General features: G+C 38.2%; 1 protein-coding gene across 1 annotated transcript in view; it reads left to right on the forward strand.

Moving 5' to 3' along the window:
- Nucleotides 1-16,817, forward strand: part of TMTC2 (transmembrane O-mannosyltransferase targeting cadherins 2) — a 257,259-nt gene that overhangs the window by 87,088 nt on the left and 153,354 nt on the right. Inside the window, exon 2 of the mRNA XM_059816783.1 lies at nt 12,642-13,212. Within this exon, the coding sequence (XP_059672766.1) occupies nt 12,642-13,212 (571 nt within the window). The remainder of the gene's footprint in view (nt 1-12,641; nt 13,213-16,817) is intronic.

Here is a 16,817-nt window from a genome sequence, read left to right on the forward strand (position 1 = left end):
TGATGGTTAAGCATTTGCTGTAAGTTTGGGATTCAAGTTGAATGTCTTCATGTGAAATGAATCCTCATAGTCAGCATGGCTGCAGTTCCCAGTTAGACTCAGTCCAGTTTCCAGGGGTGGGACTTCCAACTCCCAGTGAGTTTAGAAACATGATGGTGAGGTTTTGGGTTTCCTGTGGGCTCCCAGTGCCTCTCATCAGCCAGGAGCTGCCTCTGTTCCATGTGGATTTCTACAGGGTTTTAGCCTACAAGACTGGAATTGAGAAGGAACTAGAGGGGGAGATTAAGTTGATTTGAATGAGGTATGTATGGCTGATTACATTCAACATCTGGGTAAATTTTCCTAAAATGGTTGGATAGCAATATCTTACTATCTCAGTATTTCTTCAGATTTCATTAAAAGATCATGGCAGTCTACACTGAAATCTTCATACGCCTTCAGTGCTACGTTGTCTTAGCGGATGGGATGTGTGGGTTGGATGGCTGTATTATTTATTGGCTATATGCCATAACTAATTTCTCAGTGTCTTTCTGTGTACCACAACATGTTAGGAACCTGGGAAATCTATGATGCACACACAGCATTGCATTATTCCAAACAACTAATTTCCTGTGGCGAGAAATAAATCTTAAATTCCCAGTTATTTTGTAGCGAGATCAATGTGGAGCCCTAGAAAAAGAAGCAAGTCTCATAGAGCAGAAACTGCTTATTTCTTATGTTACTCTAGTTTGGTTTTATTATGCAGAAATAAATACATCCTGCTGTTTTATATGGTCTGGCAAACTGTAATTTTCTTCATTAAACTTTCAGTGGCTTGTAATGCCATGGGAGACAGCAAAGAGGGAGCCTGAACTCTGAAGAAGTAACCTTTCCTAGATTTGTAGGTAATAGGTATGTGCTGTAGTTTACGTAAAGATTCAAATGGACTGTCGCTCTTTGGAGAAAAAAAAAAAATAGGGCATTACAATACTTTTTCTTAACTCATATATATATAAAAACACGTAGATCCCTAGTAGAAAACAGACTCTCTTCAAGCTCAGGCATGTGTAGTTGAAGCTTCTTCTCTCCAAGGTGAAATTCTGTATTTCTTCTGTCCTTATGTGAGAAGCTGAGATATTTGAAGAGAATACATTTGCCTTGTCAACAAATGCAGCAACACAGTACTCACTGTTTTTTTCTTTTTGAAGTCTGAAAGTGCTGACTGACCTCTCCAGGCAGTCTGTTCTCTGGTTCCTTTGGGTCACCTTCATTGCACTGACTTGCATGTGTTTCTCTTAATCTACCCATGATTTTTTTTCCCCATGTTTGAAGTTTCTTCTTACTGCGATCTCAACCAGTACTCCTTCTTTGAATAGAGAAGGCAAAATTATCACTGTCCATTAGCAGTGCTGGAATTTTGGAAGATGACTTACAATTTCTATCTTAATAAAATACTACTCATGAATTGTTTCCCCACAAACTGTTTCTGTAGACTACTGAAAGAAGGAAACTGTTTACTTTTTTAAAGCTTTCAGTAATTTTTGTAAAGCTTTGTGTTTGATCAGCTTTCCTCTATAGGTCTCTTTAGGCAGAACTTATAGCTGTTGTTGTCTAAAGGCCAGAGTTATGAAATACCGTAACCTTTTGCGGCACTCAGGTCCCTCAGCTACCAGGAAAAATGAAGCCCTCTGTTGTGTTCCTGTCAAGGATGGTTGGACTTAAATGTTCCAGTAGGGAAGTTAAGCCTAGCAGTTAAATATTGGTTTGATCTTCCAGTAGATCTTCAGACCTTCATATTTAAGAAGGATACTTCTTAAGAAAGTTAAACCTGATTAAAAAAAATCAATTAAATGGCATGCAAATCACTAGTGGAGAAAAGTGCAAGTGGTTGGCTAGAATAGAATTGGAGAGACTTGAAAATCTGGCACTGCTTCAATTCAACGCTATCTGCTTTTTGTAGTTCAGCTTGATTGACTTAGCTGTAATGGTATTGTCAGGAAAGTTGATCAGGTACGTGATTCTGGTAATGACTTCAGTTTACCTGAATTGCTATCCGAGATCCTTTTTACTTACTGCCGTCCTCCCAACAGCTGCTTTAAAACATAGAAAGGAATGGTTTCTGGTTGTTTTGTTTTTATGCTTGAAGTCTAAAAAGTCTGCTGAAAGGCTATAAAATCTTGTGCCAATTGCAGTTGATTATAAAACCCTACTGGTTTCAGTGGCATAAATTGGACGTTATTCCAGTACTAATGTGGATTAACGCTAATGTAGCAGAAATCAGAATTTGATCCTGTGTGTTCTGATAACATAATTCAACTAATTTGTCATTTCCTGGCTTTTTAGCTTGGTCTTTGACAGCTTCCAGTAAAATCCTCGAGAGTATGCTGGGTGCGGACTTGCATATAATGGCAACTATAAAGCCCATGTTTTCTTTCACAAAATAACTGTAATTAGTCCTTTCGATGTGACTCCCAAACTGTTGCCTACTACCTAGGTGCTCTTAACCAAGGAATTAAGAGAAAATAAAAATTACTTTAAACACTGCTATGGTTTCAGTTTCTAGTGTTTCACAATTGCTATGGTGTGCCACAAAAGTTAGTTTACTCTAGTAGGTAGTTGGATAAGCTATTGAGGGACAAAGATGAAACAAATCAGTAAAACTCATTTCAGCCCTTTTCAGTAGGATCAACACCTTCCAAATGGGTGGGTGCCAGTCTGCTCTATTAAAGTACGTTTATGGAGGGTATCCCACAGTGCTCCTGTAGAGAAGTTGGAGAGCTGGAGAGAGCATAGTTCATTCATCCAGGACTATGCTGAACACTATTCACTAGAAGTCATTACGCATCTTTGTGGAACCAAATATAGTTTTTAATCATCTGGATTGTTTTACTTTTTCATAGAATTTAGTTTTCATAAAAATTGATTTTGACATAAGTCTGCAGCAAGTTCCATTTTTTTCTGCTAAAATAAAAAAATGCTTCCAGGAATTTGTCTGACGTGTTTGTGGCAAGGCTTGAGTATAAAGGCTAACTCTGACTGTCACAAATGCTTTCTAGCCAGATTTTAGCCCCTCTATGTGTTCTGTAGGAATTTTGCTTAATAGGAATCTGAGAAGGAGGAGTACTGCACTATTTTTTAATTTGGAATCCTCTGAAAAGATACTTTAAATATTTTGGTTGATTCACTGGTGAGTAAACTATCATCACAGACAAATGTAAGCCTTAAGTTTTATCTCAAGTATATGTTAACATGCTACTTTTTCCACTAAGTTAAGCTTGCTTTGTTTTGTGTGTTTCCTGGACTTTCTCTTTTTTTCCTCAGACTGTTTCATTGAAATGGCAGTACATCATCTTTGGTTCATGATTGTGTAGCTAGACTTTGGAGCTGACTCGGAATAAATTAGATTTTTTTTTATTTTTAATCCTCATGGACGATTCCCTTGCTTTCCTAATATTAGTATCTGGCTATAAATAAGGCTATGACCACAATCACCTGTGACTGCACATCAGAGAAGTTGGTAAACTAGACTAGGAAGATAGTGATGATTTTGAAGACCAGTGGCATCTGTTTGGTTCCTTAAACCAGACTGATTTCAGGAATGAAAAATTTTAAGCTTTGTGTTTTCACTTACCCATTGATTTGGAAGTTTCCGTCTAAAAATAGTACCTTTTGTAGTGCGTTAAGTTAATATATTTGTGGGCAATCTTTCATGTATGTAATTGGGCAACTTTTGAGGGCAGTTATACTAAAAATACTACAAGAAAAAGATACCCGAGAGTTCTAGTTTCTTGCTATACAAAATAGTCTTATAGGGCCTCAGCATAAATATTTGTAAGATAACAAAATGTACTTAACCTAAATGGAAAATGCTTATTCTAGACAATATTATTTAAAAAAACCAAACAAACAAACACCCCACAAATCTGCTAGCATGATATCCTTTGGGTAGGAAAAGCCATGAGGGGTGTACAATTGGTGTGTGTCAGAACACTGGTTTTATGATTTTATGCATCTTATGGTGGGGCTGAAGGGAAGAAGAGGAGACCTTTTGGGGGCAGGAGAATTTTGTGTGGGCACAAATTCCAGAGCTGATAGTTTGTAGCTTGGTGGGGTCTGTGCTTGGCAGTTCTGTGGATAATGAAAGCCAGGGTGGGTCTGACTGCTTTCTGAATCACTTGGTTCTTACAATGAAAACATGAATATGACCAATGATCCTGGGTCTGGGATTGCTTCCCCCCCCTTCCCCCCCCCATAAGGACATTTCTTCAATATGAGTTCTAAAGCCAGCGTAAGGGTTAAACTGACCTCTGTGGATATGCATACACCAAAATGTTTTCACTAAATAGATTTTGAATAACACCTTTCAGTTAAACCAGTGAAACTTCTAAGTTTAGACCAGACCTTGGTTAATGAACGTTTTTTCTGATGCTTAAATAAAAGGCTTGAAGAAAGGAACTTACACAAAATAACTTGATGCTTTTCTTTATCCTCCCCCTCAAAAAAATATAAAAAGGAGAGTGTCTGTATGTTACATTGTGGTTCAGTAGTTTCTTCTCTACTCATTATTTCTATATTTGTATGTATACATGTTCCTGGGTATTCTCTTCAATGCTACACTAAAAATAAAAGTCAAAGTGCCGCCTAAAAATTCTTTCAGGCTTTAAATTTAGAGAGCACAAGAGGCGTGGGTTTAGGCATAATTACATACAATCTCCTTGAACTTTCTGAAAATGCTGTGTCAAAAAATAGATTCAATGGAAAAAAAAGAGTAATTTCTCAAAAATTAAATTACTGAGCTTTTTTTCTCAGTATAGTCTGCCATGTACTGAAAAACTGAAAAGAACAGAGAAGTGGATAGTCATGGGACTGATGCATGACTGATAAACTCTATTCTGTGGTGGTACAGTATATGTGCCTCCATTTTCAGATAATGGCTTCAAATGTGTGTGTCTTGGAAAGGCTTTATGTATATCCACAAGGTGGCTTGTCAAAAAAGTAGTTTAATATCCATACTATTAATCTGGTTAAGAAACTCAACATGTCTGCTCTAAGTACTGTATTCTCAAGCCTTAAAATTTCTGTCCTTGTACTGTTGTGAGTTGCTGTATGGTGAAATGGCAAAAATTATTTATGTTTTATTTTTTCAAAGGAAAGTGGGGAAAAGAAATATTGTAGTGCCGTGTTCTATTGCAGAACAGTAAATCTAATAAGGCCTGCTGGGCCCACTTTTATCATCTAAAATAGATTTGAAAAGGGCAGCAGAGGTTCCAACTATGAATTCTGACCATGCTTCAGAAGCTGGTATTACATATATATGTATATAAAAGAAACGAGTCATGAGTTATTGCCAGGCAGTAGTTTGGCACTGAAGAATATTTTAAAGAATAACTTTGAATGTGTATTTGAAAGAATATGTTATCAGGTAAATATGGAGTATCTTGAAGTCTTAGAGGAACAGAATTAGCAATTTCTTGTTACATGGTGTAGTAGGGAGAGAAGCTAGAGTATGAAATAGCTGTTAGAACAGCAGAAAGCCTTTTTTTGGTTTAGGAATTAGTATTTTTTCATTACATGTTTTTTCATAGACCTATTGTACATGATGTGGTGAAGAAACTCAGGGAGCACACACAAAGACAGGAGCCCTTTTTCTCCCTGTATCTGCTCCCTCCTGAGAGGAAACTGATGGTATCCCATTGTTCAGCAGCAGAAAATATTAATTACTTCTCTCACTTCCCTCCAGAGTGCATTTTTTACCTGTGCATGAATAATCAAGTAGTACTATGTCAAGCAGTGGTATTAATTAGGGTTTCAAATTTCACATAGTCTGTCTTTTAGTGTTTGTTATGTCAGGCTAAAGCTTAAACTGAGAGGGAGTGAGGTGCACTTAGGGTTAATATTAAAGCCAGATTCTTTCAGCATATGAGGACACACTTAAAAGTGAAAAGGCTTATTATACTATGGAGAAAGATACAGTTCAAAGCCTTTATAGCTAGCTTTTGAAATATTTATATTCTGGGTGGAAAAGAGTTTTCAGGCCACCTCAACTTTCTTGTAGCCAAAATGTTTTGAACCTTTAGTTACTTAAAGTTTTCAAAGCTCTTTTAGTCAATAAGAAAATCAATCCATGCAGCACACTTCAGTGTAGTTAAGGCAGTGCCCACAGCATTCAGCATTATATGTAACTACTGTCACCGCTTCCTTCTTCCGAATAACACTGTGCATCTTCAGTTGCGAAGGTATGAAGTCTAAGTCTGCAACTGATGGGCTGCTGAATTGTAGCCTACTGGCGGAAGGAGTCAAGCCACAGCAGATGGTCACAGATTTTCATGGAAATAAACAAGGAACAAGTTACCTTGTGTAGGTGTATTTTTTTTCCATTGCGTTCTGCAAATTGATGTTGCTTATTTTAAAAGATCAATTCGTTTAAAAGACATTGTGCAGCTTAGAAAAATCTTAGAAAATCTGTATGTCTTTATATTGTGGTACAAGATCGTAACCTTTCTCTGTGATTTTGTTACTTGTTTTCTGGAGGGGTTTTTTGTTTTTTAGTTGTAATCCTCTCATGAGTCTTTCCCTTCTGCTTATATCTAATTCAGGAAAGTCTCACCCAAGGAAGTTCTATGAGTAAACCACTACTTACAGTCCTGTTACTTGTAGTTCCTGTTTGTTCTGGTAGTAGACTGAAGTTTGACTATGAAATTACTGCTATAAGACAGTAATATTCCCAAATCTATAAATAATATTATCATTTGTTAATACATTCTCCTGAGGCCCTGTGCTAACTACGTATTTATTTAATAGCTTTCACTAGCAGTTACATGAGATAGGAATATTATATTAAAAGTATGTTTTGTCTTCAATGTTTGAGCTCCGAGTTTGATGCATTCAGGTATTTCTATACAGTTAGAAAAGGACCATACTATTGGCAGAAATTAACTAGGCACTAGTTTACTAGAACTTTATTTCCCTTTTGTGATGTTAGGTTTTCCTTTAATTAATTTGAAATATTATTTGAACCTAGGTGTTTTCCTTCAATCTGTTTGGTATGTACATTTGTATTTTCAGAGCCTGGCCAACAACTCAGGATCCTATATATCACTTAGTTAGTTGTTACCCAGTATTTCCCATCTGAAAAAAGCTGAGTTATTAGCTGTTCCTTAGAGATTCACCTAAGAAAATTTGTTCTTTAGAGAAGCTGAAAGCTGCAACTTGAAACGCGGAGGATGCACAGAATTTAGTCTCCTGCAGGTGTCCCTAGTTGATATACAATATAGAGATCTTTTTTTGAGAAGTGGCATGGATAAAACTTTACTGCCTGCTGGATTTGTAGCTAAATTCCACTTTCACAACTGTTGAGAAGGAATGAACTTTAATACAGAACATGTAAGATATAATTGCTACTGGAAATCTACGAGAATGGTAAATAGTTCCCTTGACTCTATAATTACACATTTAAATGAATGCGTTTTCATGTACTTATGCTTATTACTCTCTTAAGACATCTCTGTGTATGAGATGGTATCCTATTAATACAAGCTACATGTGTATTGTAGTCTGCAGCCAAGTACGAGAATTGTCCAAAGTATGACAAGCTCTGCTTGCCTGCTTTCTGACTATGCACCTGCCTAACAGATAACCTATAAGTAGTTTGGAGGGGTAGACTCAGCTGCTGTATGTTTGGGGGATGTGAAGCTGTTTGTACTCCAAAAAGTATGCTCCGGCTGTGTTTTCAGGCTTGTTGTCTATACAAGTAACATACAATCTTGAAAGCATCTTTAGGATGACTTGTTAAGGTCCATTGTAAAAGTACTCTAGGGTGCTTTCCCATTGCTATTTATGAAAAAGGAATAAATGAAAAAATATTCTAAAATGATCTTGAGGAAAAACAATGAAGAACCTCCAAGCAGAAACTTGCCAGTCCATCGCTGCCTATCTATTTTATGTGAGAGAGGGCTGGTCAATGGCTTCCTGTGTGCACATTTGGGAGTTCTCCTCTTTCTTTAAAATATGTTCTCTACTTCAAATGCTGATGTTCATTTTCAGCATATGGGGGCCATTAGCAATACTGAAGCTGGACATATGGCTTAATGCGTTAAATCACTTTAGAATGTCGCATCTGTTTTTTTACCCTGGTGTTAACACCTGGATCAGTTTAGCACTAGCGCATAAGTTTAGGACATATAGAGCTGTTAACTTTAAAAACATCTGGATTTTTTTTTGTGTGTATGCATCTATAATGGCATGTGTGAATTGCTGGATATCTGGCATTTTTGAGTTTGATGAAAAAAATCTTAATGAATTGCGCTCAAGGTGTGTACTGACCTAGGAACGTAAGTGCTTTATGGTAGGAGGCAGAAGGATTCTTTTGAGTGGATTAGAAATTATGATTTTGCCTTTACAGCTTTTGTCTTTCTTCAGACTTCCATTTTTGAAGAATTGATAGCTGACTCTGATTCCTTTTTTTCCCGTCTCAAACCCATCCATTTGTTGCACACTGAATAAGATATCCTGCTCTCCCGGGATGTGTGAAATGGGCAGGCATTAAAAATTGAAGAAAGCAAGTTCCCTGACTGAGTCTGCAAACCTTATCTGAAGTTGCTTGAAAGTAAAAATGCCAATTGTGTTGGAGCTTTGAAAAATGACTTTCCCTGGTGACCCGCTGCCTTTTAGTGAGAGCAGAGTTTACGGCTCTGTTTAAGAGTGACGAGTGCAGCTGGAGAGTTTCTGTTGTTGTGCCCATTAGCAAGATTGGACTAATCTGCAGGATGTAACCTGAAGGTAGACTCTGAGTGAAGGAGAAGACAAGGCTAATAATAAGGTGTTTTGTAGTTTCCTTTATCCCAGAGTCTTTCCTGGAGCCAGCAATTAATATTATTTTCTATCTGTGGGGAGCCCAGGTCGCTGCCAGCACGGGAGGCTTTATAAAGGACACGTCAGCGCTGCCTGCCAGGCCCTGAAGAGGGACTGCTTTCAAAATTGCCATTGAAATTGGCAACTAAGCATCCATACAGCAGCAGAGTTAACCGCTTGTTAATTTAGTAATGGAGGAAAACCAGGGCCTGGCCCCAGGCAGGCCCAGGGCAGCAGGAGGGGGGTATGGGGGGTGGTAGGGCAGCCCTGGGCATCGGGCACCTCCCTGGGGCTGAGGCTGGGCCCAGAGGTGGGCCTGCGGCTGGGCCCAGCTCGGCGGGGCCCATGGCCGGGCAGGGCCCATGGCCGGGCAGGGCACGACTGTGGGGACCTGGAGACCGGCCCTTCTGCGGTGTTGCTGGAGCAGGGGCTGACGGCCCTGGGGGGCTGATGTGGGGTCCTGGGCTGTGGGTGGGTGGGGGGAGCCAGCAAAGAGGGGTCAGGGCTGTCGAGGCTTATTAGTGCCCTCAGGGTCCTGACATGAGCAATTTAGTACTATTTATTTTTATACTTTTATTTTATTAGATACAAAGCTTGTCTTTCTCTCCCCTTCACCAAGATAAACATTTCATTTCGTGTTTTTCTTGCCAGTGCTGTTAGACAGCCAGGCTGGGGATGCAGATGGGCACAGCCCCAGCTGGTTATGTACCCACGGGCTGTTTCTGTCTGACCTGCTGTAATGGTGTGCAGGGTGTTGACCTTAGTTTTACTGAGATCTTGTTCACTTCTGAGGGCAAAATGACACAGAGCTGCCTGGCACCGGTATCTCAGATGCTCGTATTCATGCATCCTTCCGTGCAGTCAAGTCTAATGTTGGCCAAGTGTGTTTTGTATTTAATTTTATAATGTGAAACAGAGTAGTTGTTGAATATTAACAAGCAGCCTGTGCAAGACTTGCTGCTTTGCTGTAGGACATCTAGCTTTGCTCTTGTATTAGACTTTTCTAATATCCCAAAGCATTAGCCAGACATATTTTTTTCTTTTACTTTCAAACATTTAGCAAAAAACAACCATATGGAAAGAACTTTTAACTTTATTTCAGATCTTGACTCAGAGCATTCAACATTTGACCTGACTGGACCATTGAGTAAGCTGGAACTGGCAGCTTCTGTATTTTTCATGTTGACTGGCAGGTATTAGAATCTGTTACCTTTACATCCATGAGAAACTAGAATTATTTCAGAATTTTCTGCTGAATTCAGTACACAAATGTGGAGTGAGCAGTACTGTATCTTCAAGGCTTCCTGTTGATTTTTTTTTTGTTGTAGGGTTGGTTTTTTGGTGTGGCTTTTTTTTTTTTAATTTTTAATATGAGCAGACTGAACAGGAAAGGATCAGGGTTGCATCAAGTTTGTTGCTAAGGCTGTAAATAAAATTTGACTGAATTAATGCCTCCAGAATGTACAATAGATTTCTTCATGATTTGCAGAAAAGCAGTTTACTTCTGGTGGGGAATAGTCCAATAAGAGTATATGCTGCATGAAAATGGTCGGCTTAGAGAGAGAGGGCTGGTCTCTTAACAAGTGTAGCAGCGTAGTGTGGAGTTGTTTTATACACGTTTACCGATAGCTGCAGTTCCGGTTGTTGGTTGGTTTTTTTTGGTGGTTTGGTTTTTTTTTTTTTTTTTTTGTTAAAGTGGTTGTCTGGCTTCAAGTATTGGAAATGGCCACATTTGCAAAAGATACAATAAAAGCTACCATTTCCTGGGAACGACCTGTGAACGATCTAGATCTCTTGTAGCAGAATGCTCTGCCTCAGGGGAGGGCAGTTGTGTTGGCAATATTACCGCCACTTATTTTCTTAGTATTTCCCCAAGAAAACCCACTTTTGCAGTTCAAGGTTTCAACTCTAAATCCTGACATCTGATAACCATTCTTAGCGTTTGGGAGTCTGTAGTCTGACAAATTATGTTTTTCTCAGAGGAAGGACTCTTTTTAGCCTAACACCTGCTTTATTCTTGCTGAATTCCTAGTTTTCTGCTAGTGGTTCTGAGAGTGATACTACAAACTGAAATGACAAACAGAGGAATTAGATTTCAGGAAAGGACTACACCGAAGGACAAGATAAATAATGTGAAAACAAAGATCTTGTTTTCTTCCAATGTTCTTTTGTGACTGGACTAAAATGAGAAAAATGTGTGTGGGGTTGGGAAAACAAATACAAGCAACCTGATCCACTGCATAAGCAGAAGTCAAAATGAAAATTTTCAAGTATTCTAGAAAGCATCATCAGACCTTTAAGGGATTTAAGCTGACCTCTCCATAACCTCCATATGCTCAGAGACAAAAGGACATGCCAAGAGGAAGCATGTCTGAAGGCATTACAGCAATGTGCTCCAGACAATGGAAATGCTGAGCTGCGTGGTATTTAGAGTATTTGCATAGAGATTCTGTGGCATAGTATATCAGCGTTTGCGCATTTTTCTTTACAGAACAAGACAACATTCCTGAAACTAATACCGTTAAAAAATGGCATTTGGATACAGGTTCCAAGGGACTTGTTTTATTGGGGGTGAGAATGTGAAGGCAATCTTGGAGGATAAATTAGACTAGTGCATTTCAAACGTAGAGGGGAGTTTCACACCATTTTTTTTTTCTTCTTCATCTGAATTGAAAAATTGTTAATTATGGGAAGATATGTATTGGAAAGGCAGAAAGAAGGAATGAGTAAAGAAATAGATATAAATCATCTCTCTTGCTTCATATTTTTAATAGAAGAGCCTTGAGCTGGCTGGATTCTTAATTACCCTGGTAAAAGAAATGCTAAATTAGTTAAGCTCAGTAGTAAAAACATCTTTAAAGAATTGCTTAAATACAACTTTGGTTATGAAGGCAAGTAACTAAATTCTAGTCATCTTTTTGCGCTAAGCAGGTCTCACACCTTCTCCCACAGCATAAATTTTAAATGCAAATTATTCGATTTGTACAAACATCATAGGGACAGATTTTTACAGTACCAAATTAGACATGGAGACTGCTAATGGCTGGCACCAGTCCTTGCCAGGGTGGTTGGAAACATAAATGCTGAAAGCTGCAGCGTTTTTTTTTTTTTCCAATCAAGCTCACACAGACTTGAATTCATAAGCTAATACAGCCTAAAAATATTTTTTCCGCAATTATAAGAAATTTAAAGCAAAGGTATATTTTCATCTGTAATATATTTTGCTGTCTGTCTCCAGCAAGGTGTTAGCAGAAAATGTCAGTCAAAATATGTATGAGACAGTTGTAGGAGCGCCCCGTACAGCACCAGAGATTTGCATGCTCCTACTGACTTCTGTATTTATTGTTCATCCATGTCAGTGAGATTCATTCCAACATCTAAATTAAAATTTCAGTATAAAAGGCCAGTTGGGGTTTAGTTCTGAATTACTGGAGGATCTGTTGTTTCAACAATAATGTTTGTCAGTTTTTCATATTTCTTCTACATTTTAATTATAACTCATCAAATCTTAACCGATTACTCCTGGGTTAGATTCAGAAGAATGTCACTGAAGGGTGTTTTAATTTAATGGAAGCAACATAACATCTGTTTCTAATGTTTTAAAAGCCAATTTATATGGAAATTTTGCTTTAGTGGGAAGTCAATAGATATGTAGTTTTCTAACACCTCCTGTAAAAATTCAAAACTTGAATTCAAGTAGCACCAAAGTAATGCCATTCTTTCTCGTGGTAGCAGTGTGATTGCGTTTTCACAGTCTTTCATTTGTACCCTTTTCCTTCTGTTGAAATTAAGTTTTTATTTGTCTTTTGTAGTCGAGCTATCAAGACAAACCAGGACCTTCTGCCCGAGACGCCGTGGACCCATATCTTCTACAATGACTTTTGGGGGACGCTGCTCACTCACAGTGGGAGCCACAAGTCCTACAGACCTCTCTGCACGCTCTCCTTCCGCATTAACCATGCTGTTGGAGGGATGGCCCCATGGGGCTACCACCTTGTAAACGTCCTGTTACATGCTGCAGTCACAGGCCTTTTCACAAACTTCTCCAGGATCCTGTTTGGGGATGGGTACTGGACCTTGATAGCTGGCCTGCTGTTTGCATCTCATCCGATCCACACAGAAGCCGTAGCGGGGATTGTAGGGAGGGCAGACATTGGAGCCTGCCTCTTCTTTCTGCTTTCCCTGATGTGTTACGTGAAGCACTGCTCTACCAGAGGTTCCTCACCAAGTACTTGGGGCTGGATCTTGGGAGCGGGGCTGTGTGCAGGATGCAGCATGTTGTGGAAGGAGCAAGGAGTGACTGTCCTGGCCATTTCAGCCGTGTACGATATCTTTGTATTTCATCGACTGAAAATGCATCAGATCATTCCTGCTTTATACAAGGTGAGTCTCCTTTTCTTTCCCGTAAGCTATTCATAAGACACCAATCATTGTTAAACAGGTGGTAAATGAGTTTTCAAGTACACAATAATTCTTAGTAGTTTAGTCAACTCCCAAAAATAAGCACAGATGTCTAATGCTGAAAGAACATTTAAAGCAGTTTAGTATGGGGTTTTTACATTTTGTTTAAACAGTGTGTTATTATCCATTGGTATTACTTGATGCTGGGGATGTATTTTTTTCAATTACTTTCCTTGCTTCCAGCAGCTCATTCTGTTTACTGTTGAGCACTGGATATCTGGCTGCCTTTTGCAAAGAATTTATTCATGCTCTTATCCTCTTGCATCTTGCAAATTTAGCTTAGTTTGGTCCCCCGTGCAAGTGCAGCAGCTGATATCACCTACAGGCTCCCTGAGGCAAAGGTAGAGCTCTTATTCTAGTTTAACAGAGATGTATAGGACCTGGGTGTATGCCTTTTGGCATGTATTTTTTCTCCCCCTTAGTAGGAGCTATGCCTCAAATGTATTGTTGCCTTAACAAAATATTTCTCATTTTTTAACTTCTTGCCCAAGAACAGACAAGTAAAATAAGCAAACAAACAAACAAGCCCACCAAAACCCCCTAACTTCCCTCTCCCAAACCCCCATGTGTTTTAGTGGTACCCAGAAACCCCAGCTGAAATTTGTATCAGTTGCTGTACAAATGAATAAGCTGAGTATATGTAATTTTCTTTTCAGTGAAATGGCTTGCTTTCAGAAAAAACTTAAAAGGAAAATGTTTCATAGGAATGTGTGTTGTCACATTTTTCAGTGAGATGTAACCAAGAAAAACAACAAAACAAAATAAGGCTTTGCAATCTATCTCAAACACCATGATTTAAAAATTTTGATTTCTCATTCAAATTAATTGAAAATAAATTGTAGATTTTTATAAAGAAGTGATGATTTCTGCTTGTAGAGTATAGAATACAGAGTTGTATGCAAGGAAAGTATTCATATCAAAAAACCAAGTAGTCTCTGGTAGTTCCCTCATAAACTGCTGTGACATGCTGATTTAGTTATCATGCCCCTTTCAGACAAAACTGAAAAGAAAAGAATAATTTCTTCTTTTTTTTTAACTCATGTATATTTGAGTACGTAAGGCCTGTTGAATGCCAGTGGCTGAATACTGAATATTACATTGTGCACCTAATGCTGAGCAGAAACCAACAGTAAACTAATTAAGTTTTTTTTAAAAGTGCATCTGTAACAGCAAGTTTTAATCTGAAAGATACAGGATGAGATTTTTTTAAAGTGCTTCACAGAGTCTTGTTCATAACTCAAGTGTTAGCCTATCCTATAGAATTAAAAAATGGTAAAAACTTTAGTTTGGCACATATGAAATTCTGAACACCTTGTGCATGACTTCACACCAAATCTAAATTAGTGTTCCTCACAGCCTCTCCTCATTGCAGGCTGCAATGACCAAGGTACAGTCATGGAGCTAGGAAGTTTTTTATCACAGACAGTCATCGCTCAAAACCAAAACTTTTGCAGACATATCTGGTGGGGAAAAGGTTTTTCTTCCCCTTTTCCCCTTTTTCTGCTTCAGGGCCAGGATAAACTTGCTCTAGAAGAGACCTAAGTGACACAGGTGAAATCCAAGCTTCCACATCTTAACTCTTTGAATTAACATCTAGAATGACAGAAATAATAATCCCGTGCTTTGTAGATTATAAACCTTTAAGGACATTGGATTCTAGCTGGAGGGAATTTTATGGGGAGGGACCACAGTGAACAAAAGCAGAAGTATTTTGCTTAATATGCCAGAAATGCATTTCATAATTAACTAAACCACTAGGCTACTGTTTCTTTGCACATCTGTTCAAGCTGAATGCTGCTAACCAAGTTTGACCTGAATGCTAGGGAAGCCTCTATTCAGTCATTTACAGTGATGAGGAGCTCAGCTGGGGGCTTCAGTTGTAAAGTATCTTCAGTGAGCCTTCTTTTGTACTTTGTAAAACAAAAATAATTCACAAATTACATACCTTTTTGTAAGAACATATCATCCTCCAGGGCTTGGGATGCCAGGAATATCTTCATTAAGCTAGCCTGTTACGAGAAGTGTTTCTCCTTGAGTACTTGTCTGTATGCTCTTTTGTACTCCAACTTTGCATGGACTCTGTCTTTAGCATTGTAGTTAAAGCAAATGCTTCAGTCTTCTGGAGAGCTTCACACTGTATAATAAAAACATTTTTGGGCAATAAAAATATTACGATTTACCTAAAAAAGATACTGAAAATAATTATTCTGCTGCTTTGCTTTCTTTTCAGTCAGTATTATCGAAAGCACTTTCTCACTGTGTTTGTATTTCCTTTGGTCTTTGAGTTTTACCCTTTCACATAAAACACTGTTTAGAGAATGTTCAGGTTAGTCCCAGCCCGCTCCATCAGAAGACTGGAAGTGGTTTTTGGACGATGTTATTTAGTTTATATCGATGGATAATTTGAGAATGGCCAATGCACTCGGAGTTAAGAAATTTGGGTTTTGATTGTAGCATGTCTGACCAATGTTTGACAAGGCCTGACCATGAAGGCAAGTTAGATGTTGCCCTGTTGAACTGAAATTACTTTTTAGATTTATTTCCAAATAATTTCAAGATGATAATGCTGTAAGATTGGCATTTTAAAGTGATTTCCTGACTCTTCGGAAATCATTAATAAGAACAGAGCTAAGGGTTTTTTTGGGTGTTTTTTTTTTTTTTACTAAAAGCTTTGGTTTTAGTTTGGTTCTGTGTGTATATACATGCAATGATAAAGACAAGTATTTTTTGGTTTGGTTTGGTTTTTTTTAAGTTTTATATTTATAATAATCAAAATAAAACCCCAAAGTATGTAGCCAACAGATTAATTTTTGCGTTCTGCAGAATTAAAGCACAGGCTCAAACAAAAATGAAGAAAGCTTTCAACTCTGCATCTCTTTGGGATCATTTGGGTGTTGCCTTTTTCTTGCTGCTGCTTCAGCCATAAATAAAATGTGTCCCTAGTAAGAACTGACAAATTCTTTCTTCCTAGAACATACTGTAAAATCTCCTTTTGGATTAAGAAGGTTTTTTTTCTTTAATGTTCTTGCGTACACTTTTTCTTGCTTGAAAAAACATTCCTGCATTGCAAATTTCATGAGACCAAAGTAGCCATCTACAGATGAGTCATCCTGTGTTACTCAGCTGGCTTGAGCTTTTCAAAAACTGGAGTAAGGATTAAACCAAAACAAAAAAACCTCCCATGAAACCCACCAAATAAAACCCCATCTTGCCAGAGGTCTCTTTATTAGAAAGCCTGGACAATTAGAAAGAATTGTGTCCATTTACCTGTTCTGGAATTTGTGCTTTGTGTTTTCCCAGCATAAACACTGGGGGAGGACAACTGGAAGAGAAAGGGGAAGGAAGAAAAAAAAAAGACAGACATCAAAAAGGGCAGTCCAGGAAAAAGTTGTGGTCTTTTGTAGTGTATTGGAGGGGAAAAGTGTAGAATGGAGCCAAGGAAGAAAGGAAAATAATTTTAACAGGTGGTTAGTTTAAATCTGTACTAAATAAGTAAGTAGTAACGGTATGAAACTGAATGCAGAATG

This window comes from Gavia stellata, chromosome 4 (assembly GCF_030936135.1).
Source record: "Gavia stellata isolate bGavSte3 chromosome 4, bGavSte3.hap2, whole genome shotgun sequence".
NCBI lineage: Eukaryota > Metazoa > Chordata > Aves > Gaviiformes > Gaviidae > Gavia > Gavia stellata.